The sequence below is a fragment of the Perognathus longimembris genome, chromosome 20, assembly GCF_023159225.1.
Source record: "Perognathus longimembris pacificus isolate PPM17 chromosome 20, ASM2315922v1, whole genome shotgun sequence".
NCBI lineage: Eukaryota > Metazoa > Chordata > Mammalia > Rodentia > Heteromyidae > Perognathus > Perognathus longimembris.
Window position 1 is genome coordinate 33,247,402 of NC_063180.1, and position 24,561 is coordinate 33,271,962.

At 56.3% G+C, this 24,561-nt stretch overlaps 1 protein-coding gene across 4 annotated transcripts; it reads left to right on the plus strand.

The window, feature by feature from the left end:
- Positions 1-3,490: 3,490 nt before the first annotated feature.
- Positions 3,491-23,849, plus strand: Klhl25 (kelch like family member 25). 4 transcript variants are annotated; one of them, XM_048368861.1, is made up of 3 exons: positions 3,491-3,560; positions 19,681-21,485; positions 22,661-23,849. In XM_048368861.1, exon 2 carries the CDS (start codon positions 19,692-19,694, stop codon positions 21,459-21,461), a length of 1,770 nt encoding a protein of 589 aa, XP_048224818.1. In that variant the 5' UTR covers positions 3,491-3,560; positions 19,681-19,691; the 3' UTR covers positions 21,462-21,485; positions 22,661-23,849. The 4 variants fall into 4 exon arrangements, with proteins under 4 accessions (XP_048224818.1, XP_048224817.1, XP_048224819.1 ...); XM_048368860.1 differs by lacking the exon at positions 3,491-3,560 and adding an exon at positions 5,591-5,809; XM_048368862.1 differs by lacking the exon at positions 3,491-3,560 and adding an exon at positions 14,477-14,605 and having other exon boundaries at positions 19,680-21,485.
- Positions 23,850-24,561: the final 712 nt, after the last annotated feature.

Here is a 24,561-nt window from a genome sequence, read left to right on the forward strand (position 1 = left end):
GGGGGCGTGGTTCAAGTGGTGGCGTGCCAGCTGTGGGCAAGAAGGCTGCGAGAGAACTCTGAGGCCCTCCCTTCTGAAGCCTTGCTTGTCTTTCTAGGTTTGCCGGAGATCTTGGTTTGAGCTTCCTTGATGGCCAGGACCAAGGCTGTAAGGAGCTGAAGCATGGAGAGGGGAAAGAGAGGACAGAGAGAGGGAGGGAGGAAAGGGGAGGGAGGGCAGGAGGAAGGCCAACTGGAGGAACGCATCAGCGGTCTTGCAGTTGAGAGCCACCAGCTTTTCAGCCCAGGATAGAAAGGAAAGGGAAGTGCCAGTCACGTGACTCTTCGTACCCGTGCTTAACTTGGATAAGGTACGGGTGAGAGGGTTTTCCTTCTGTTCTGACACACCTCTCTGTTCACAAGCACAGGGTGTGAGGAGCCATCAGGAAAGGTGCAAAGGAAGAACCTAGATGGCTAGCAAGGGAATCAAGCTGTATGGTGCTATACACACAACCATCCTGGGATAGCTTCTGGGCCAGCAGGGACTCCCCATGAATGGTAACTTTTGGAGGGGGAAGGAAAGGGTTTTGTCTGTAAGAGTTGGTTAGCACCAGGCCTCGGTGTGGCCCCTCTTCCTTGCTGGCAGAACCCTCCACGTGTTCTCACACCAAATCTATACTTCCCCTCCGCCCTTGCACACATCGAGGTCTATCTTATTTCAGGCCTGGCCTTTTCTGTCAGTTGCAATGCAAGCTAATTTCTAATTAGTAAAAGATGGGTATGTAGCACTTCAAAGTGGTCCTGACCACTTATGTGCAGAACCAAGGAGGCAGAAATAAACGTCAGGGTCCCCGAGCCCCTCCCCGTGCCCCCAAGACCTCCTGTCCACTGAACTGGATCGCTGATGGCTGGCAGGAAAGGGCTATGGTCACGAGTGGGTTCCTGAGTTCACATAAAGACTGAGGAAGATGGCGAAGCAAGCCAACTTCATTGCTTTCCCTCCTCTCCTTCCCATTCAGGGTGTCTAAATTCAATATCTACATGTGTTCTCGCTGTCATTTCTTTCCATCCTCTATATTTGACTGTAATATATTCTACTCCCTAATTTAAGCCTCTGAGTTGAAAAAGAGGAAAAGAAAAAAAAATAATGTGGGCCAGATTTTAGATGGTTGTCACAGATGATTTCACAGCAGACTGCTAAGGAATTAAGAAGCCATAGTTACAAACATCCTACAAATTTGGTTTTGTAACTGAGCACCGGTGTTTCGCCAGCTGTAATCCTCAGCAAGAGGCTGAGAGCTGAAGACCGTGGTTTGAAGCTAGTCCTAGCAGGAAAAGTCTGTGAGACTCTTATCTCCAAGGAACCACCAAAAAGTCAGATGTAAAGATGTGGCTCAAGTAGTAGAGTGCCAGTCTTGAGCAAAAAAGCTACAGGACAGCTAGCTGCCAGGCCCTGAGTTCAAGCCCCAGGACTGGCAAAAAGAAAATTTAATTTTGGATGTAAAGCTTTAGTCAACCAATGATTCCATAAATACCCTAACCCTAGCAAATTGGCAAGGAGCTAGAACCACAAATGTGATCTATGTCTCTCTCTATTTTTTTTTTTTCTGGTTCTGGGGCTTGAACTCGGGGGCTGGGCTCTGTCCCTGAGCCTCTCCGTGCTCAAGGCTAGAACTCTACCACTTGGGCCACAGTGCCACTTCCGACTTTTTCTGTTTATGTGGTACTGAGGAATCGAAGCCAGGGCTTGGTGCATGCTAGGCAAGCACTCTAACACTCAGCCACATTCCCAGCCCTGTGTCATTTCTTTAATGGAGCAATTACTAGGATGCCTCCCGCTTGCTCACCTCTGGTCAGGACAACTACATTCAAACATCAGAACCCTCGAGTCTGAAATGTCTCCACATCTGAGCCAAATGGAGTCACTAGATGGAGCGTGGGCCAGGTGCCAGGCTGTTGTATGCAGTGTCTTCTCTAATCTTTGCAAGAACCCTGTGAGAAGGGCTTTTGCTATTCGCCTTCCATCTGGTGGAACCAGGCTCTCCGAGCCTGCAGTCACAAAGAGCTCTTGATGGGCAGAAGAGGATGCAAATCCTGGGCCCAGGCGGCTGCATGTCTTCACACAGCTCCCCCTACCCCAAATCTTTGCAGAGGGCACCTTCTCTCTCACCCTATTTGAAGCAAGGAATCAGTCACCACTCTGAGCATATTTCTACCCAGGGACTATTTTCCAGTTCCCACCACGACCACCCTATTTCTCTTCCAAAGCTTTTGCATACTGCCCTCCCACAACAAACCTTCCTGGCCTAAGTTGGACCCACGCTCGCTTGGAATCCCAGCTGCTCAGGTGGCTAAGATCTGGGTGAGGCTTTTATCTCTGTTCATTCATCAAAAAGCCAGAAGGAGAGCTGTGGCTTAAGTGGTAGAGTGTTAGCCTTGGGGGAGGGGGCGGGGGGAGGGGGGAGTTCAAACTGTGCTCAGGCCCTGAATGCAAACCCCAGAGCAGGCACCCACCCTCATGCCCCAGTCCCCATAAGCCCCCACAAACCTTCTTGCACCTCCTATCAGTGTGACCCTTGCTTTCTAGGAATTTTCCTCACCTCTTTCTTGGCTCCGGTGACATTATTTTATCTTTATAACCAGGGCTCTGGCTATCCTTGAGCTGATTGAATTATTGTCAGTAGGAGGAAAGAGAAAGGGCATTTATTGGGTATTTACTTCATATGCAAGAACTCTGATCCCCGAAATGAACTTGCGAGATTTTCACCTGCAGCTTTATATGTTCAATGATGGGTACCCCACTGGCTGAATGTAGGAATAAATTGCAAATCCAGATTTCCAGTAGGCAGGATTAATGGATGGAAGGAGGAGGATTTGGAGGAGAGAGGGAGAGAAAGAGAGAGAGCAAGAAGGAAAAGGAAGAGGAAGAGGAAGAAGGGAAGGGAAGGGAGGGAGGGAGGGAGGAAGGAAGGAAGGAAGGAAGGAAGGAAGGAAGGAAAGAAGGAAGGACAGAAGGAAGGAACTAAGTTTAGGGAGAAATGGAGAGGGGGAATAAACTCCAGAAGAAACCCAGAGTAAAAAGGAAAGGGTTTCTTTAAACCTGGGACAACTAAACTGTGTCTCAGCACTCAGATCCTCAACCCCCGTGATTTGAGGGCGACTGACATGCAAGCCACAAAAGCTCCCTCCTGTGGAAACCACTAGAACACAAGTCTTGTTCCCAAAGTCCCGGGCCGTCGCGGAGCTAGCAGGCGCCTATGCCTTTAAGAATCTGGTCTAAGTCCTTCTCCTCTTGCGGCCCCGCCTTCCCGCGGTGCCGGCGCGACCTGAGCGCCCACCCCTTTCCTCCCTATCCCGCCCTCCTACGGGTTCAGCCGCCCATCCGTCACAGAGGCGTCGCCTCTGATTGGCTACTGCGCTTCGGGGCGGGGGGGGGGCGGGCCGGGAAGGCCGGAGAAACTAGTTTGTTGGCGGCGCCTGGGCTGCTCCTCTGGCGCGTTCGGGCCGTGGGAACCGGCGGCGGCGGCGGGGCTCGGGAGGCTGCGGGGGGCTCTGAGCGCGGGGGGAGACAGCGCCCGAACGGTGAGTAACTCGGGGTGACGTGGGCTGGGCTGGGGGCGCCATTCTCCGGGGCCGCCCAGCGATGGCGACCTGCCCCCTCCGGTGCACGGGGACCCCGGGCCTGCGACCCCCCCCCCCAGCCGCCCAGCGATGGCGACCTGCCCCCTCCGGTGCGCGGGGACCCCGGGCCTGCGACCCCCGGAGCCGCCCCGTGATCCCTCCCGTGCCCGGGGCGCGGGGACCCCGAGCCTGCGACCCCCGGAGCCGCCCTGCGGTGGCGACCTGTCCCCTTCCGTCCCGGTGCTCGGGGACCCCAGGCCTGCGACCCCCCCCAGCTTGCGACCTCCGGGGCCTCCCCGCGGTGGCGACCTGGCCCCTCCCCTCCCCGGGAGCCCCAGAGCCGCCGCCCCCCCTCCTCCCGGCCACCGCGGACGTCGGGGACAAAGAGGGGACAATGGGGGGAGTCTGCTGTCAGTCACCCCGGCCTCGGAGTCCCCTGCGCCCGGACAGAGCTCCCGCTCCATGCCCTGGTAGTGGTTGACTTTTGTCTTTTGGGGGGGGGGGGGAATCAAGACTATTGATCTTAGAAAGCGGAGGCTGTTTGCTTTTGAAGATGCCATCGGCCACGTCCTGCCCCGCGTGGTGCCCAGGGAGGGCGGCTGGGTTAAACCACATGCCGAGCCCAGGGAACCCCACCCCACCCCACCCCCAGCCCCGCGGCCCCCTCCCCCCCCAAGCTGGGACATTGGACCTGACAGTGTAGACAACTGTCCAGCAGGCCTGAAAGGGCCCCACGCCCACCTGGGTGGGGGGGCAGCCTGGCAGAGGAGTCTTCTTCAGCCTGCCTTCTCCCCTGCCCACATCTTGTCCTGGCCCTGAGATGCCCCTGGCATTGGCATGCCACCACCCGGATTCTCCTCTGGGGGTAGGGTGCCCCGGTGGGAGAGGGCATCCCTGTCTGAGCAAAGGATTGCTACAGAGTAGAAGTGGAGAGTGGGGAGGGCCCAGGCCTTTTTGGGCTCTGCCTGGACCGCCTGGAGTCCAGTTGTGAAGGGGGTGGAAGGTAGGATAGCCCCTACTGGACTTTGGTCCTCCCTCCCCCAGCGAGTCAGGGCCGGTATCTCGGCCCTTTGGTCCCAGGCCTGGCAAGGAGGGGGTGGGGGGGAGGGAGACAAGTCACTACTGATGGCCCAGCACCAGTCTCAGGGGACTTGGGGTCTTGCCCGCCAGGTAGAGCTAGGGGTCTAGGTATGCTGGTAGGATTTCTGGGGGCTCTTGGAGAAGGCTGGAAGTTGGGGGTAAGGAAGACGAAGGACACATGGTAGAATTGGTCCTTGACTTCACCCTCTGTGCCTGTGGAGACTGACCATGCCAGCCTTCTTTCTCCCAGGCCCAGGGCCATTTCGGTTTTGAGTCCTTTGTTAGGAAGTGGCCCCCCCCATACACACCAGCCACCCCCACCTCCAGGAAGGTTGTTGAAAAGAGAGAGAAATGGAAGACATCTATCCTGAGGTTGGGTCTGCACCTGGCTTTGTGTGTGTGTGATGCAGACAGAACCACTGTGGGAAGCTTGCATGCTCCTCGTTGTGGGGAGTTTCTGCAGCCTGATGTCCTTTACTGGCCAACCTGCCAGCACCGGGCCGGGGGTGGGGGGCGGAGAGACCAGAGAAGGAAGAGAAGAGAGAAATTGCCCTGCCTGGGCCTGTGCGGTCTGCAGCAAGAGCAACCTTGATTGCTTCTATCTACCCCTTACAGGAGGGTCAGCATAGGATGTGGGCATGGCTGTAATGGGTGGTTTTAATAGTCATTCATTCATTCATTGTTTGAGCAGGCTAGCCTGGGGAATTTTCTTTCAGGGACCTCCTGAACAAGGGAGTGCTGATGTCCTGATCCATCCATGTATAGAGAACCCCAGGAAGACTGGGGGTGGGAGGACTTGGAGGAGGGTGAAGGCCTCCTGGAGACAGGATGTCTGGTCATGCCACAGTCCAGGTCCAGGCCTTGGGGGCAGTGTCCTGGCCCACACCAGCAAGAGTCCAAACTCACAGGAGGCTGAGTAGCTTCCAGACCCAGCTTCTTCTCCGGGAGTCCTGGGAGAACCCACCCCACTGGCCCCCCACACCAGCCCATTGACAGACTTCTTGGCCCTCCTAGGCTAGCCTGCCCTGTGGGCGTGGCCTGGCCAGCGCGGGAGGGGCTGGCAGGGCCCCTGCGAATGTGGCCGGCTGCAAATGAATTGGTGATTGAGATGCTGGTTTTCATCTAATGTGGTAAATTTCATAATTGAATTGCCTCGCTGGTTAGAGCTGTGGAAGCATTTTTCCCAGCCAGGAGACACTTAAGTCACTTAAGCTAGGAGGGGGGAGGGAGGCAGGAAGGGGGTGAACTTACTGCTTCTGTCCCAGCGGCCCAGCTGGACCTCTATCCCTCCACATTCATCCCCAGGTGAGGGGTGCCCCTCCCCCCACGGCAGGTTATAACCTTTTTTCCCAGAGCAGTGCTGCGCCCAAATCAATCCTAAAGGTGCCGAGAGCTGACCCCCAGGTTCCTCCTGGTGAGGCAGAAGGACCTGGGGGAGAGGAAGAGATTTGTGTGGCTGTAGTTGAATTCTGTGACCTGGCCGAGCCTTTATGGGGCACCCGATCCCAGGGTTATGCTGTGCACAGCACCCCCAGGTGAGCTCTGCCCCGCTCTCCTCCCTTTCCTGCTCCCCTTTGTCCTCCGGGCACAGGATGGAGGCTGGGGGCTTGGCGTTGTATAGCCTGCTGCCAGCTGTCTCTTGGGTCCCCAGCCATCTGCTTGCACCCCCGGCCCCGCCCTCTCCCTCCCCTTCCTGCTCTGCCTCGGCACCCTTTTGGATGACCAAGGGTAGCTGCCTGTGTGGTTTATTGACCCACTTTCTAAAGGGCCAGCCCCAAGGTCTCAGGAATCCATTTTAGCCGGGGAAATGGCGCCATGTTTTCCACAAGAACATTAGAGTCGTCCCAGCCTTCCTCTCCCCGCACAGTGGTCCCCTGAGACCTGAGTGGGGTACGGCGCCCGGGTGAAGCTCCCACGGGTCACCCCGTCTCAGTGTGACCAGCGCCTGAGACCAGCTCCGCCTCTCCACCATCCCCATGTGGTATCTCTTAGAGCTACACCTGCTGGCAGAAAGAACGCTTAGTGATCAGTCCTACTATGTGCTCTGCCCCTACTGACTGTGTCGCCAGGAGGGTCCCTTACTTCTCTGGGCCTCAGTTGGCCCTTCTCTTCTGCGTAGTGTTAACTGTCTCATTGTAACATCTCAGAGATTCTTGGGAGTTCTCATGTTAAGGACTTTTACAAGGCCTGGGTTGGTTGCTTAGCCCTAGTATGCAGGACGAGTTCTAGAATCACCTGCAGAGTGCAGAGGCGTCAAGTTCAAAGTCACAGGTTCAGTGGTTGTAGTTCTAGCTCCTGTCACTGAGGTGTGTTGTAGGCTTTGAGCAAGTTCCTTCCCTTGGACCCCCATTATAGAAAGTGGGTGACCTTTCTATAGTGATCGGTGTGAGCTCTAGCCTGCAGGTCATTCCCCTAGGGCACAGAGTCAGGGTCGCCTCTTGGAAGAGAGATGGATAAAGAAGGAGCAAGAGAGGTTCTGGGGGAGCCTAGGGGGACTGCAGAAGGAGGCTGGGTGCCAGGCTTTGGCAAGGAGGCACCTGCAAGACCAGTTGAACAGGGCCGTGGGAGAGACATGGCCACCCGCCCAAGGACCACAGCCGGCTTGGGTGCCACTCTCCGCCCACTGGTGCCGGATCCACGCCTTGCTGGTGGTCAGGAATGGAATGAGGGAACAAAAGGCCTTGTTCACTTTCTTCTTTGTCCCTCGTTGGGTTCCCAAGCAGAGGCAGACCACAGAGCAATCTAGGCCAAGGGGAATTCATTTCCTAATTAAGATAGGAGATGCTTTCCTCATTCAAACCCAAGACTATCTGCCAGGTTTGCAATGGGCCAGGCCAATTCCACTGGGCAAGAGTAAGGGCCAAGAGGGTGGGGAGTTCTTTTTCTAGGAAAGCCCTAGAGTTGAAGGTTGACCATACCAGAGCTGGGTCTCTGAAGTGTCTTCTGTAAATTCACCACCGGGGAGATCTGAGAGAGAAGGACATCTAGCCCCATTCATATACAAGCTTTTATCTTGGCCTTCTGAATGGCTTGCCTTGACCTTGACACTAAGGATAGAAAGTAGGGTACAAAGACGCTCCCTACCAGACAGTTCAGAGGTAGACAGATGGTGGTGTGTTGATAGGATCTGCCTCTGTTTTCACATTGGTGAGGTCAGCAACAGGGCCACTGTTGGCGCCCTTATTCCAAAGTTGTCCATTGAGTACCTTTTACCTGCTCTTCTCTGCCAGGCTCTGGATTTTGGCAGAGGACCGGGTGAGTCCCTATCTCCCTAGTGCCCCTTCAGCAAGGGAGTCCCCCCTGCCCCCGCAGATCCACAGTAGAAATGTAGCTACGAGGGAAGTAGAGAAGGATGGAGACCAGGCAGGTTAACTTAGGGGAGGGGTCAAGGGAAGACATCCTCTAGTCTTCTGACCGTAGGGAGATTGCTTTTAAGTTGCTTTATTAGTTTTTAGAATTTTACGTAATACATCGATAGGTTACCATTACAAATGAGCAATACAGGGCTGGGGGTGGGGGAAGCATGATTTGAAAGTCTTCTTGCTGCTTCTGCTTCTTTTCTCTTCCTTCTCCTCCTCTTTATTTATTTATTTTTGGCCAGTCCTGGGACTTGAACTTAGGGCCTGAGCACTGTCCCTGGCTTCTTTTTGTTCAAGGCTAGCACTCTGCCACTTGAGCCACAGCGCTACTTCTGGCCGTTTTCTATATATGTGGTGCTGGGGAATCGAACCCAGGGCTTCATGTATATGAATGAGTCAAGCACTCTTGCCACTAGGCCATATTCCCAGCTTCAGCCCCTTGTTTTCTTTATCCCCCCTACTGTAATCAACAAAGTCTTGGGTGTTTTCTATGTCAGTGCTGGGTTTGAACTCAGGGCCTTGCACTTGCTAGGCTAATGCAGTATTGCTGAACCAGGCCTCCAGCACTGTTTTTGCTGGTTATTTGTAGGGTAGGGGTTTCAGGTGCATGCCAGAGTGGTGTCCTCTGTTGCTGGGATCACAGGCATAACCCACCACCTCCGGCTTGCCTCCGTGAACTGACTTACACAAACTTCGCTGCCTGGGCTGGCCTGGCTCTGTGATCCTCCCATTCTCAGCCTCCCTCATTGTGTGCCACTGTGACAGTCAGAGAGACTCCATCTCCCACCAGTAATAATGTCCGAGCGCCTGTTTCTGCACAGACCCACCCACCCAGGATATCACTCAGGTTTCAATTTGGGGAGGGAGGAGCTCTTCTTACTCCTGGAAAATAACAGAACTATTGATGTGATGCGTTCAGGCCTCCTTTTTGCTCCTGACCCACCTTTGTTTTTCCAGAAGATCAAGGTTTAGCAATGCTGGTTCTGCCTCCCATTGGTCTCTTGGTCTCAGCTGGGGATTGAGCAAAGTGCTCACTCAGCCCTGTCTGCTGCTCTGTGAAATGAGGCCCTTTAATCCCCACCTAGCCCTGCCTCTGCCCAGCCGCTGCAGGCTCTGCACGGGAGAGCATTCCTGAAAGTTCATTTTATGCTCAGATGCTCTGCAAACACGCGCACATGGTTTTTCCTGGTGGAAGCCAAGTGAATGGCAGGCTGGACCATTTGAATGAACTCGAGTGTCTGTAAACAGCTACCCACAGAGGTGGCTTTAGATGAGCAAATACAAAAGACCTTACCCTGGGGCTGGGGATATGGCCTGGTGGTAGCGTGCTTGCCTCGTATACATGAGGCCCTGGGTTTGATTCCTCAGCACCACGTATATAGAAAAAGCCAGAAGTGGCGCTGTGGCTCAAGTGGCGGAGTGCTGGCCTTGAGCAAAAAGAAGCCAGGGACAGTGCTCAGGCCCCGAGTTCAAGCCCCAGGACTGGCAAAAAAAAAAGACCTTACCTTGCCTGAAAGAGAAGTTGGGGCAGTCCCCACTGTGACCCACAGTAGGAGTGGTAGGAGCAGCCAGCAGGGCAGGACAGTCCCCTGGCTGGACTGTGCACACAGGCTGAGAGAGAGCCACTACAGACTTTGGCAGCCCTGGTACCTTATAAATGTCCACACATTTTACTTTGGGGATCCTTGTCTGTCTTCCTGTAAGGGAAGCTTAACACGGGCAAGGATTTACCAAGCGGTACTTGATCTGGTGAATCCAGTACCAAGCAACCTTTGGAGAAGGGCCGAGGGAAGCTCTTGAGGTTATTTATGGAGTAGGAGAGGTAGCTAGATCTCCAGGGCCGTGGAGAGCTTGGCCTTGTGTCCCAGGCGATGACTTGGGGCCCTGTGATGGAGTCGTAGCTAGGCTGGGCAGCCTCAGTGGAGTTCATGGCTGCTAGCATGCAAGCGCCAAGGGATGTTTGGCTGGGCTGTCTGCCATTCCCCGAGTGGGCTCATGCCCACTCTTCAAGACGCTGGCATTCAGTGTGGCTGCCATTGCCCTGCCTGCTACCCTGGGGGTCCTGCAGAACTAAGCTCAAAGAGGCTCCTGTTGTCCCTACCAGCCCAATCTGGCCCAGGCAGCTTCCACAATACAGGGACTGGGGTGAGTGTGTAGGGCCAGGGAGGTAACTAGGGACCGCAGGGTCCCCAGAGGGTGCTGGTGGCCCTCCTGAGGTGAATCTGGGTAGCAATGAGCCTCTTAAATCTGAGGTTTGCGAAGGAGGTGAGCTTGGCGGTCCCAGATGACTCGGAGCAGGTGCTGGACAGACCTTCTCTGGCTGCCCCTCTGTCATCCCGCGCCAGCTCGCAGCCCCATGAGCTTTCTCCCCACTCCAAGCAAGACTTTCACTGTCAGGTTCTAGGCACAATTCATGGGTCTGATCAGCCAGCGACCACCCCCAACCCCTGGCCCCGGAGACCGCCATGGGTCAAGGCAGAGGCTACTGCCCCGTCACAAGCTGAGTAAAGCACTATGTGTTTGCACAGTTCATCCGCACTGTCTGTGCTTTCACGTGGCCTCAGTTCTCCTTGGTCCACAGGAATCTGAAACACTGAATGGAAAATCCCCCAAATACAACATTAGCCATTTTCAATAACTTATTGCAGTATATCCTTACAATCGTCCTATTAGCTATTACTCATTCTTTTATTTTTTCTGTACCTCTTACACACTTTAGAAAACGTGTGTGTGTGTGTGTGTGTGTGTGTGTGTGTGTGTGTGTGTGTGTTGGAGCAGTCTTCCAGGTGCTGGGATGTGAATTCCAGGACACGTGGGCCTGCTGTCTGGCTAGAATTGAAAATGTCTCACTGGGAACAGGGCCGTCATTGCCTCAGGGTGTGCCACAGACACCGGACGTGCACAGCTTCTGGGTTGCTCCCTTTCTGTTGGCAGTGGCTGTCTGTCTGTGCTCTTTCTTTCCTTCCACTCCATGACAGTCATTGGGCCTCTGTCACTGGGACTAGATAGCAAAGTGAGCGCGAATTCCGCCCTTGCGCAGTTGCAAGTGGAGATAAGGGCACAGTGCAGTGTGACCCACGATCAAACACGCTGCCAGCAGAAGAGCAGCAGGGCTGGCGCCGAGGGACAGAGGGTGGCAGAATGTTAATTCCAGGAGACCACGTGGAGGTGTTCCTCCTGCCTGTGGGCTTCTTGTGTCAATTACCTGACTACCTGCTGGGTTGCAAGGCCTAAAGTATATATGCAGAACTACCGTGAAGTCTGGAGGAGGGGAGGGGAAGGGGCAAGGAGAATGGGAGAGGGCCCCCAGAGTGGGCATGGGGCTGGAAGACAGGACCGGTTGAACAAGGCTTGGATATCACATCTTCACTGCAGGCTTTTGACGCAAGGCACCTGCCTGAAATTCTAGCTATTCAGGAGGCTGAGATGGGAGGACTGTGATTCAAAGCCAGCCCCAGACAGGCAAATCCAGGAGATTCTTATCTCCAATCAACTGGCAAAAAGCTGGAAGTGGAGGCATGGCTCAAGCAGTGGAGTGCCAGCATAGAGCGCAAGAGCATGAGGCCTTGAGTTCAAGCCCCAGGTCCTTTAAAAAAACACAAAACACTTTTGAGCAGGAAAGATTGGTGGTCAAGGATGAAGCATTTGATGGATGGCAAACCGGAGAGATGAACGGGCCCCTTAGTGCGCCCAGCCTGCAGCAGTAAGCGTGGGTGATGCCAGCCCAGGGTCGGGGCCAGGAAGGAGCATTTCATGGGACTCAGTGGCCAAGGACACGTTGTGGGTGTTCGTGGGTGGTTATTCTGGGCAGCCATGTATTTGCTATAAATATGCCCGTGTCTGTAATTCCAGGAGACCGAGAATTATCAGCTGCGTTCCCCCAGCGCGGCAGCCCAGGCCTGGCTGGCCTCTGTGCTTCGCTGCCGAGGCCCTGTCCTCTGCCAACCCCAGCGCCCTGTCATTTTGGAGGAGTGGGAGGTGGCCTTGTGGTGAAATGTGTGATAATGAAGGGAGGAGCAGAAGCCTGTAGTGGATCAGAGGGCACTGCTCTTCCCTCTAGCAGCAAGTCTGAAGGTGGGGGTGAACTGGCCCCTCACTTCCTGCAGAAGGGTCTGTCACTGAGATCTTGAAAGACAGCATGGGGCCTGTGCCTGTCATCCTAGCTACTCAGGAGCCTGAGATTTAAGGATTGCAGTTCAAAGCCAGCCTGGGCAGGAAAGTCTATGAGACTCTTTTCTACACTTAATCACACACATACATGAAAAGGCTAGATATGGACTCAAGTGGTGGAGTGCTTGCCTTGAGCAAAAAGAAGCTCAAGGACAGTGCCCAGGCCTTGAGTTCAAGCCTGAGGACTGGCATACACACATAGAAAAGAAAGAGCAAGAAAGAAAGGGAGAAAAGGAGGGAGGGGTGTGGGGGGAGAAAGACAGAAAGTATGGTTTATGTGGTGGACAAGGAAATTCTGCTATCCTGTGTTTCTCAGAGACTCTTTTGAGTCTCCACAAGTCAGAAGAACTGGTAATACAGACACAATATTTGCCATAGGCATTTCCTCCTAAGTGCATAAGTGTTTTCCAAATAACGCATACACTGTGTTACAAAATCATGGCTGGGTAAATGAACCATTCAGAGGGCTGATGGAATGTCACAGAGCACAAAAGTTCATTGATGTAAGCTCAGACTCCACAGCTCAATGAACCCGAGAAGCCATTTGCTGGATGTGGCGGTATGCGCCTGTCATCCCAGCTACTGAAGAGGCTGAGGTGTGTAGGAGAGCCGTTCGTTCAAGGCCAGCCTGGGCTAGAAGTCAGCAAGATCCCTTTCTCAACAAGTAACTTGGATGGGGTAGTGCATGTCTGTAATCCAGTTAAGAAGGAGGTTAGGAGAATTACTGTCCAAGCCTGGCCAGGGTGAAAGTACAAGACCTTATTTGAAAAAATAACCCCAGCGAAAGGGGATCAAGTGGTAGAGCCCCTGCCTAGCAGAGGTTTGCCTCTGAGTACAAACCCCAGTCCTACCAGAAAAAGAATACCACTTGTGAAATGGTAGTGTTGTGTCAGAGTATCTGCAATTATCTGGCAAAAAGATTTTAAAATCTCCCTCAACTAGCTGCCTATCTGGGAGACATAGGATTTTCTATATTTTTCAGTTATTAAAAGAGCCAGATGCTTGTGGCTCATGCCTATCATCCTAGCAACTCTTTAGAACGCTGAGATCTGGAGGATCATAGTTGGAGACCATCCTGGGAAGAAAAGTTCTCTAGATTTCATCTCCAAAATAATGAGCAGAAAGCTTTCCTGGAGGTGTGGCTTACGTGGTAGAGCACCTGTGGTGAGGAAGATGAGTGAAGGCTAGAAGCCCTGAGTTCAAAACCCAGTACTACCAAAAAAAAAAAAGTCCTACAACTGAATAATTTAGACAAATGTGTCTGGAGTCCCAGGGGGCAGCATGTGGCAGCAGAGGGCATGTGTCCCGTCCAGAGAGGTTGCTTCATTGTTCTCCAGAGAGGTCTGGCCGCCATCTTCCCCTTGGCTCCTGTCCTGCGGGGGGAGGCCCAGCGACTGGGGGGTGGGGGTGGGTGGGGGTGGTCAGGAACTAGGACCCCGGTGGAGCCCAAAGCTGACAGCCTGGAAGCAAACAGCTCTCCAAGGCAAGAGAAGTGGGGTACCCCAGTGCCTGGTGGTCCCATCTCAGTTTTTTCTCTCTCAAGTCCTCTTCCAAGCTCCTTACTGAAAGTGACAACAAAGCCAGCATGCTTTTAACTGCTCATCCATGTGGTCAGACCACAGAAGGGACAGTCCTGCATGTCCCCAGGCCACTTCTGATTACCAGAGGCCTGCAGTCCTGCTGAAGGGGCCCCAGGCAAGCATTTCCCCCCCATCCTGCCTTTCTGGGTCCCCCTTTGCACCCTGAGGTCAGAGCTGTGTCCTCCCCTTTGGCCCTGTTCCTATCCAAAGACACAGCTGGACTTGCAGACACCTCCCAGCTGACTATTCGGGGGGCGGGGAGGCTGGGCGGCACCCACTGTCTGCGCTGTGGGGGACTCTGCCACCTTCCTGGAAGGAGGTGCCTGGCATGGGCAGGGCGGGGGTGGGGGGGTTGCTGCCGAACAGCCACCAGCGGCCCAAAGAACCATCTCAAGAGAGAAAAGCAAGTCAGGGTACTTGACTTGGGCTGGGGATGAGTCCAGGCAGCTCCAGGCTCTGGATGAGTGCGTGGTGGTTATTATGTGTTGTGGAGGCATTCACATTTCCAGAGAGGCCAGCTGGGTGGGGTGCCAGCACTGAGTGGAGCCAGCGCCGGGCTCGTCGGCCGTGCTGCGTAGGGAATGAAGGGCTGGAAAGTGACAACCACGGGAAAAGTTAAGGGAAAAGCAGGGTCAATGAATAATCTGTGACTGCAATCACTTCATTTTTTGATTTCAGTTTTTCTCTGGCAGTGGAGATTCAACATGCTTGCAAAGTAAGCGTGCTACCAAAAGTTACCTCCCTAGCCCATCTGGAATAATGTTAAAAGGGTTGTTTGTATAAAAGCATAAAAGCACAAGCCAAAGTGAAGAATTTCACTTTGCTATTTCTTTTTCTTTTTATTTATTTGTGTATGTGTGCGGAGGCCAGTCCCAGGGCTTCAACTCAGGGCCTGGGTTTTTTGGGGGTTTTTATGATTTTTCCTCAAGGCTAGAGCTCCCCACAGCTCCAGTTCTGGCTTTTTGGTGGTTCATTGGAGAGAAGAGTCTCCAATGAAGGGCTGGCTTCAAACTGTGATCCTCAGGTCCCTGCCTACTGAGTAAGGATGACAGGTGTGAGCCACAGGTGCCCGGCCTAGTCCCCCAACTCTCTTAGCACACTTCCCTAAATCCACCCACCCACTACATTAGCACCTTGGGGGCACGCTGTGTGTCTGTTGGTGTGTGCTGTGTGTGTGTAAGAACTAGTTTTTGCCTTGAATTACGGGCAGTATCTCTTTCTCTCTCACACACACACCACACAAATGTCTTGTCAGGATTGCGCTCCTGGGTGTCAATCTTGGCCTCTCGCTTGCTCAGAGGAGACAGGATCCCAGTCAGAGACATGGGTGCTGCCTGTGCCTCTGCTGTGGCCCTGACAGCACCACCTGGGGGCGGGGGGGGGGGGGTGGGCAGTGGGGTGGGGAGAGAAAAAGCAAACCAGAACCTGCTGGAGAGGAGCTGGCCAAGTCCAGACAGTGTCTGGAAGTCCCAAGTCCCCTGAGGCTGAGGTCTTTCCTCAGGGGCCCTTTCCTCTTATCTGAATATTATCCAAACAGAGAACAGACAGTTACCCCAGATGCCTCCCACCCCCCAGCCCAGAACTCAGGCCACAGGGCTGACTTCCTTTCACCATGTCCCCTGGCCGGATCAGTGGAGCCTGGGTGAGAAAGATGAGTGTGTCTGGACCCCAGAACCCAGTGGGGAAACTCTTGGGGCCCCTATCTTTTGAGTAGGGGGAAGGTACGTAGGAGCTCGATTCAGATGCCAAGCTACCCCTTCCCCAACATGGCCACCTGTGGGACCCGGCCCCCTTCCCCCGCCATGGGACTTGGGGCACATTTCTTGAGTCCTTGCTGTCTGCCTGGTTTTTCATGTGGGAAGCACAGGTGTCAAGGCCCGGGGCTAAGGCTGTGTGGGGATTGAGTACCTGGCTGCCTCCTTTATCAGTAACCTCTGAGCTTCTGTTTCTTCTCCTTGCCTCATTTGTGGTAGCATTGTGTATGTCTGGCTTCCTCTGGCCAGGGAACTTGTATGACTACTTTTGGCCAAGGAGACTCTACCAGAAGTGGTGCCTGGTTTTCTAGGCATTCAGTCACCAGGACTGTGGTCTGCAAAGCCCTCCCATGGGGCCCCCTCTGTCCTCTAGGTTCAAGGGAGTGACATTAGTAAGAAGAATACACAAAAAGCTGGGTACTGGCAGCTCACGCCTATAATCCCAGCTACCGAGGAGGCTGAGATCTGAGGATCACAGTTCAAAGTCAACCTGGGCAGGAAAGTCCATGAGACTCTTTCCTCCAATGAACCACCATCAAACTGGAAGTAGAGCTGTGGCTTAAGTAGTAGAGCATCAGCCTGGAGCACAAAAAGCTAAGAGACAGAGCCTAGGCCTTGAGTTCAAGCCCCAGTCCTAGCACCAAAACAAATGAAAAGCAAATATAAGAAACAAAGCCACTTTGATCTGGGCATGTTTTATTGCTGGTGTGTGTGTGTGTGTGTGTGTGTGTGTGTGTATGTGTGTGTGTTTTGCAGTATAACCTAGCCCACCCTGACCAAAACACACAGCACATCTTGCTGTGAGGATTACATCTTCCATATAAATGGCCAATGAGCTGTCCTCCCTCCCTCCCTCCCTCCCTCCCTCCCTCCCTCCCTCCCTCCCTCCCTCCCTCCCTCCCTCCCTCCTTTCTTCTTGGTAGTATGGTTCAAACTCAGTGCCTGGGTGCTGTCCCTGAGCTCTTTTTGTTCAAGGCTGGCACTCTGCCACTTTGAACTTCCAGTTTTTGGTGGTTCATTGGAGATAAGAGTCCCACAGACTTTCCTGCTGGGGCTGGATTTGAACCACAATCCTCAGATCTCAGTCTGAGTAGCTTGGATTACAGGCAAGAGGCACCATGCCCAGCTCCTTCCTTCCTTTTCTGCAATACCTTTGGGGAGACAGGACGCTGGCCTGGGCAGGGCCAAGCACAGCACCCCTACACCCTGGAGCTGGGCCCTCAGGTGTCCTGCATTGCAATTGGCCTCTGAAGAGAGAGGAGGGACAGCTGTCCACCACCATCCTCTCCGCTCATGGACCTCCACAGACACCCTTCCCTCTCAGAGTAGGAGAGGCATTAGCGCTCTGTTTACAGGCTGGCCCATGTTCCAAGACGAGGCTCTGAGCCTCAGTTTCTTTATTCATACAATGGGGACGAGAGGAAAGGGCCGGGGCCTGGAGGAGATGCCTTGGTCCTCACCGCCCGTGGTCTGTGAGCTTCCTGCTGGGATCCTGCTGTGCCCACCCTGCGCATGAGTACTCCGTGCCAGGCCGTGTCCCTGTGAGTTCCCGCCCCATAGGCACCACAAGCCACTGCGCAAGGGCTCAGCCTGAACACGGCCGAAAGCCATGTGATGCACTCCAGGCGTCCACTACACTGTCGGTGGGCAGGAGGGGCAGAGGCCCAGGGTGGACCACAGCCCCGAGACCCCGAGGTCCCTCCGAGCCATCCACACCAGGAAACCACGGAAGCAGGTCAGCCCACCAGTGCTGCTCTTGTTCCCTCTGGCCTCCAGTGACCAATCCTGGGCTGGGGATGTTGCTCAGTGGTGGAGCACCAACCTGGCATGTGCCAAGGCCCTGAGTTCAGTGCCCAGAGAGACTTTGAGGCAAAACATGAATTGGAGCTGAGCCTGGTGGTACATGTTTGTAACCTCAGCACTCAGGAGACTTGCATCCAATGCTTTCCTGAGCTACATTATAAGACTTTGTCGCAAAAAAGTTAAAAAGAGTAAAAGCAAAAAGCCAGAGCTCACCACAGGGCAGCTTTCCTGGCCTGGGGTTCCAGGGCCTTCCAGAGTGGCCCTGTTCTTCTGAAGGTCTAACTGGCTACTTTGTTTCCAGGCACCTTGGGTTACTTTGTTTCTTAGCGCTCTAGTCTGATTTTCCACAGATGCAGGCTGGAAGGAACAGCGGCCTTTCCCACCTCTGGGTGCCTCCGGCCTTCACCTGCCCGCAGCCTTGCACTGTGCACCGTTCTTGTTGGCCAGTGCTTGGCTTCCATGTTCTGAGCCTTGTCTTGTCCCACCTAGAATCCCACTACACTTGTCCCCCCCCCTCCCCCGGCTGTCCCCACTGTTCCCAGGCAGCCTGAGATCAGCACCCAGCACCCTCTGCCAGCTGGAGCCCCAGGAGCTCAGACTGGGAACCACGGGGGGAGGGGAGGGAGGTAGGAGTGCCCAAACCCCACACTGCCCAGGTCAGGTGCCCCAGGATCCAATCTCTGTCTATGACTTAGGGAAGACTGTGACGGGGGGAAAGTGGGGACATGGAACTGGTAGCCCCCCACCTCTCCTCCCCCCTGTATTGGCCCTGAGTCCTGGGCCCCTGAATTGGATTCCTTCCTGCTCAGTGGCTCACAAGCCCTGCTCCATTTCTCCAGGGAGGGCCTGGCACGGGGTGGGGGCAGGGAGGACCAGGGCAGGGAAGGCCCTGGCCAGCCGCTGGGTAAAAGGCCACATTGGGAAAGCGTCCAGCGGCCCGGCGGGTGGACACTGGCTGATTCGCAGCCACAGCGAGGTCTGGAGAAATGCATGTAGGGCCGGAATTAAGACAGGGCGAGTCCCCACCGGCTCAGGCCCAGCTGTCGGCAAAGCCTCCTTCTGACCAGGTCAGCCTCAGTCCCTGAGACCCCCTGCTGGACCCCCTGCTCAACCCGGCTGGTGGGGCACTTGGGGGATGGCCTGAGCTGGTGGGGAATTCACACGACATGGGAGAAGCTGAGGCACAGCGAGGGGAAGGTGTTTCCCCAGGCCAGGATGGGGAGAGGTGTGCCCACCCCACTCCCAGGCAGGCTGACCAGGGCCTGGTAGCTCTTCTCCTCCCCTCCCCCCAGCCCAGGATTGGGTCCCTCATCCAGGCTGCCTTGATCACACCAGCTTGTGTGTTCCTGGTTCTTTGTGAAGAGGGAGAGAGATTGTGGTGTGTGTGTGTATGTGTAAATTGCACACTATTTTACAACTCCATTGACGCATGAAATCTTGAATACAAACTTGACCTTGGGGGTTGGGGGGCTAAGGGATTTAGGGGGTCAAGACCCTGGAATGCTATCTGTTTTGGGCCACTTTTACCAAGGTGCTTCCCGCTGCCTCGCGTGGAGCCCTGGTCACTCAGTTCCACGCTGGGTCTCGCCATCAGCTCGGCCTTGGCAGTCTCTCCCATTCGGAACCCAGGTCTCTCTGCTTGTAGCCGTGGAGTCCCGCTATCTCTGGGCTTGGCTGGAGATGAGCCCACCGTGGTCCTGTGGAGGGGGCTGGGAGGTTCTGTGGGCTGGGAGTGGCCAGCTGCTTGGATCACGGCAGGTCTAGACTGGTGCTTCAGCGTGGCCACCCGCTGGCCTCACCTCCAACCCTCAGCATCTACCGTGGACGCGTGGGCCTCCATCCAGGGACAAAGGGGTGGCCAGTTCGGGACGGGCTCAGGTCCCAGCTCGGGATGGGCAGAGGCTGTGGAGAAGGCCCACTGACCCGTGGGAACACGTTCAACGTGTCCAAAGTCTCTCCCGGCAGGAGTCAGAGGCCCCTGGGATCCATGAGGGCAGAGTGGACAGTTATGTGGGGTCCTGGCTGGGTCTTTTGGGGGAGCTGTCCACCTCTCTGGGCCTCAGCTTCGAGAAGCTGGGTAGTGAGTGGGGCCTATAAGAGCCTGTTCCCCCTGAGGGCTGTCCTGAGGGTGAGGTGCCCTGGGGGCAGGGCGGGGGGCACATTACAGCCCTGCCTGAGCTAGTACCAACAGACACCCCCATCCCATTGTCTTTGGAGATGTGGCCAGAGGAGCAGGACTTGGTTTGTCCTAGATGAGCAGAGAGGAGGAGAAGAGAGGCCAGGATGGGGGGGGCGGGGCTGGGGACCCGCTCTCACCGCGTGGCTCTCCCCACAGGCTGCCGCATCATGTCGGTCAGCGTCCACGAGACCCGCAAGTCCCGGGGCAGCACGGGCTCCATGAACATCACCCTCTTCCACAAGGCCTCGCACCCCGACTGCGTGCTGGCCCACCTCAACACGCTGCGCCAGCACCGCATGTTCACCGACGTGACGCTGCGGGCCGGCGACCGCGCCTTCCCCTGCCACCGCGCCGTGCTCGCCGCCTCCAGCCGCTACTTCGAGGCTATGTTCAGCCACGGCCTGCGGGAAAGCCGGGACAACACGGTGAACTTCCAGGACAACCTGCACCCCGAGGTGCTGGAGCTGCTCCTGGACTTTGCCTACTCGTCGCGCATCGTCATCAACGAGGAGAACGCCGAGTCGCTGCTGGAGGCGGGCGACATGCTGCAGTTCCACGACGTGCGGGACGCGGCTGCCGAGTTCCTGGAGAAGAACCTCTTCCCCTCCAACTGCCTGGGCATGCTGCTGCTGTCCGACGCCCACCAGTGCCGCCGCCTCTACGACTTCTCCTGGCGCATGTGCCTGGTGCACTTCGAGACGGTGAGGCAGAGCGAGGACTTCAACAGCCTGTCCAAGGACACGCTGCTCGACCTCATCTCCAGCGACGAGCTGGAGACGGAGGACGAGCGGGTGGTCTTCGAGGCCATCCTCCAGTGGGTGAAGCACGACCCCGAGGAGCGCCAGGCCCACCTGCCCGAGCTGCTGCGCAGCGTGCGGCTGGCCCTGCTGCCCTCCGATTGCCTGAAGGAGGCCGTCTCCGGCGAGGCCCTCCTGATGGCCGACGAGCGCAGCAGGGTCATCATCGACGAAGCCCTGCACTGCAAGATCCGGATCCTGCAGAACGACGGGGTGGTCACCAGCCTCTGCGCGCGGCCACGCAAGGCGGGCCACACGCTGCTCATCCTGGGCGGCCAGACCTTCATGTGCGACAAGATCTACCAGGTGGACCACAAGGCCAAGGAGATCATCCCCAAGGCCGACCTGCCCAGCCCCCGGAAGGAGTTCAGTGCCTCGGCCATCGGGTGCAAGGTGTACGTGACGGGGGGCCGGGGCTCCGAGAACGGGGTGTCCAAGGACGTCTGGGTGTACGACACCGTCCACGAGGAGTGGTCTAAGGCAGCGCCCATGCTCATCGCCCGTTTCGGTCACGGCTCTGCCGAGCTGGACAACTGCCTGTACGTGGTGGGTGGACACACGTCCCTGGCCGGCGTCTTCCCGGCCTCCCCGTCCGTCTCCCTGAAGCAAGTGGAGAAGTACGACCCCGGCGCCAACAAGTGGACCATGGTGGCCCCGCTGTGGAGCGGTGTCAGCAACGCCGCCGTGGTGAGCGCCCGGCTGAAGCTCTTCGTCTTCGGAGGGACCAGCATCCATCGCGACATGGTGTCCAAGGTCCAGTGCTACGATCCGTCCGAGAACCGGTGGAGCATCAAGGCCGAGTGCCCGCAGCCGTGGCGGTACACAGCTGCCGCCGTCCTGGGCAGCCAGATCTTCATCATGGGTGGCGACACGGAATTCACAGCCGCCTCCGCCTACCGTTTTGACTGCGAGACCAACCAGTGGACACGAATTGGGGACATGACGGCCAAGCGCATGTCCTGCCACGCGCTGGCCTCGGGCAACAAGCTGTACGTGGTGGGCGGCTACTTTGGGACGCAGAGGTGTAAGACCCTGGACTGCTACGACCCCACCTCGGACACGTGGAACTGCATCACCACCGTGCCCTACTCGCTCATCCCCACCGCCTTCGTCAGCACCTGGAAGCACCTGCCTGCGTGACGGGCGCCTGCGGAGTGCGGCCAGGTGAGGCTCCCCCCCCCACCCCCCCCACCCCCTCGCGGCCTCGGCTGAAGTCGCCATGTCCGGTGGACTGCAGATCGAATGCGCCTTCTGAGGGCCAGCTGTGTGCTTTGCTCTGCCCCAGGCTGCCTGCATCCCTCCCGGCATGCCTCGGTTATAAATGAGCACACGGGGACCAGAAAGCTCCAGGGACCCAGGAACCGTAGCGTTAGCCACGTTGTGTTGACAGCGGCCCTCCTGCGTGGGCAGCCATGCCTCGTGCGGGCCTCCTTCCGCAAAGCAGGGCACCCAAGTGGGCACTGATGTCCAGGGGCACCCAGAAGTCTTGTGGGGGGGGGCTCAGCTCTAGCCAGGGGTTCCTCCAGACCACAATCCCACTGTCTCCTCCCTTCTCTCCTCCCCTTCCCTCCCCCGCCTTCCTCCTTCTCCCTGCTTGTCCTGCGGGGCACGTCTGTCTGGGTTTGATCTGCTCAGGCTCTGCCAGGGCCTGGCCGAGGGGTCCCTTCCGGGCTTCGTGTCTTGGCCCCGTCCTTCCTTGGAGCTGGCCTAGGGCTGGCTGTGCTGTGGCATCACGGTGTGTCTGTGTCTTTTGCTTCAGAAGCTGGTGCTGCTCTGCGCCCCTCACTCATCTCTGGGCACCATGGCTCCAGAAGGCAGTGTGGGGGTGCAAAGCTCGGGCCAGCCTTCTCGCTAATAGTAGGGGGGAGGGGGAGGGAAACCAGGCTCCCACCTTCCGCCCAGCGCTCAGACCATGGGCGCTGCCTTTCCGCCTCACAAGCCGGGGCCTTCCCCCAGCCACACTGCCCTTCCCTCCAGCCCAACTCTGCATCTTCCGAGTCTCACGTTAAATCTCACTTCCCTCCCGTAGCCTGCGTCAAAGTAACTGAACCGTCCAGCTCTCAGCCCTCGCGCCACCTCCTCTCACCTCCAGCGCCCCTTGCTGTGTGGTCTCCCTGTATTTATCTGTCCAAGTAGGAGGACAATGCCCATTGTGTCCCCAGGGTCTGCAACTTAGGGCCAGGGAGTGGGGGAGCCTACAGCTGGGGGGGTGGGGGGGGCCGCCACACCCTTGCTCCCTAATCTGATGAGGGCAGTCCCATGATCATGTCATTTTATTCCAGATGAGGCCAGCCCAGGACGGTCTCTGCTGATCACTCTCTCCCCCATGTCCTCCGCAGACTCCGCCTGTCCCTCCTCACTGCCCCAGTGCGGCCTTGACCCTGCTGTCACCATGGGAAGCTAAGCCGACAGTCCCAGCGCCGGCAGCCGCCACCTCCAAGGCTCCTCTGAGCTTCAACCAAGAAAAGCGAAGCACCTGCGCCCCGTGTGCCCCGGGTCTTGTCGTCTTGAGTGGGGAGAGGCGCTGCCAGGGGGCACGGCTGCCGCCAGGGCAAAGTCCTAGGCCGGAGCTGGGCGGAGTGGCAGCTTGATGGGCTGGCACAGCCTCCGACTCCAGGGTTGCCCTGTGGGAGGCTGTGACCCCTCCCCCCAGCTCCCCAGTGTGATCCTGGGCTTCAGGAAAATGTCACCAGACTGGACACACGCCACCAATGAGAAAGCTGAAGGTGCATTGGTGCTTTAATAAGGGGCAGAAACCCCACAGGCTAACAGCGGTGCCCGCTGGGGTTTGTTCACAGGCAGTCCTGAACCCAGGCTGGTGGGGAAGGGGGGCTGCTGGCCTGTTCCCCTCCCCTCAATCCCACCAAGTGGCCCCACGTGTGGGCAGAAACACCTGTGCCCCATCCAGCTTAAGTTGGGGGTCTCTCAGCAGGGCCCCAGAGAGCGGGGGTGGGGGGAGCCCTGTCACTTCCCCTCCTTACACCAGAGGCAGCCAGAACTGCAGAGGATACTGTCCGGCTGTCAAGGTCTTCCACCTGCCAACACCAGACCTGGCCTGCTTGGTCCCTGAGCTCAAAAGGGGTCCCAGGAGAACCCATAGCTGTTTAGCCCGTCACCTCCCAAGTCTTCGGGATCTCTCATTGGTGGCTCCCAGGCCACTGAATGAGCTGCCTGGCTGGGTCAGGGTGGACTCCCAAGTGGGCTCCAGTGTTGCTAGGAATTTGGGGCCACAGTGTCCCTATCCATCCCAGAGGTCCCCCATGCCTCAGGCCTGGCACTGGTCTCATGAGCATCACTTGGGGAGGGGTCTCTGGCTCAAGGAGGTGCTCTGGCAAAGGGCTGAGCATCTATCTCCCTCAGGCTCCACCTCAGGATTAGGGCCCTAGGAAGCTGGGGGTGGGGGTCCAGGGGGGACACCCACCTATTAGACATGAAGCACACTTCTCAGCACAAAGGACCTGTGTGGTGCTTTCCACAAAGCTATGCTGCTTTGTCAGGTTTCTAACTTAATAAAAACATGAGAAGATTCTCGGCCTTCTTGAGTTCTGGAGCTGGTCTTGGGGCAGGCCTGGGTTCCAATCTTCCCATCCATCAGGGCCCCCCCTGCCCTGGTGAGCCCTGCCTGCAAGGGTCCCCCATCTGCTCACAGACTATAAACCCCAGAAGCCTTTTGCTTATCTGGGTTCTGGAAGCCCAAGGTGGAAATCAATTCCATCCATTTTGGCAGAAGAGGCTGATGGGCCAGCAGCTCTGCCCTCGGCCATGAGCGAAGCCTGCCAGCCAGTGCCAGCCAGCACAGCGGTGTCAGCCAGCACAGCCCAGGAAGCGCACGGAGATCTCAAAGCTTTTATTTCCTCCCATGAAACAATGTGTCAACCATTCATTTGAACGAGAAATGTGAACATAGAGATTTGGAAGAAAAATCTGTGAAGTTCTTTCTCTAAAGACTTCTGGGTCAGACCTTTGCCCATACAGCGTTTATCCACACAGATGAGTGTGAAGTTGAAGTGTTTGCAGGTGGATTTAAGTCACAGAAACTTTTGATCTGGTTGAGAAGTTCTTTTGTGTGGAAAGCAGGGCAGTTTTAAGTATTTTGAGAAATTGGGTTCTATGGCAGTTGAATGAACTGAATCAGACCTGGTGTTGGGAAAGCCCTGGCCACGCTGGTGACCTTTCACCTGGCTGCAGGCCCTAAGTCTGGCTCCCTGCCTTCCTGATTCCTGCTTTGCTGGTTTGCCTG

What these genes read in the sequence shown, in the direction of transcription:
- Klhl25 (XM_048368861.1), top strand. Translation starts at nt 19,692, where the DNA reads ATGTCGGTCAGCGTCCACGAGACCCGCAAGTCCCGGGGCAGCACGGGC.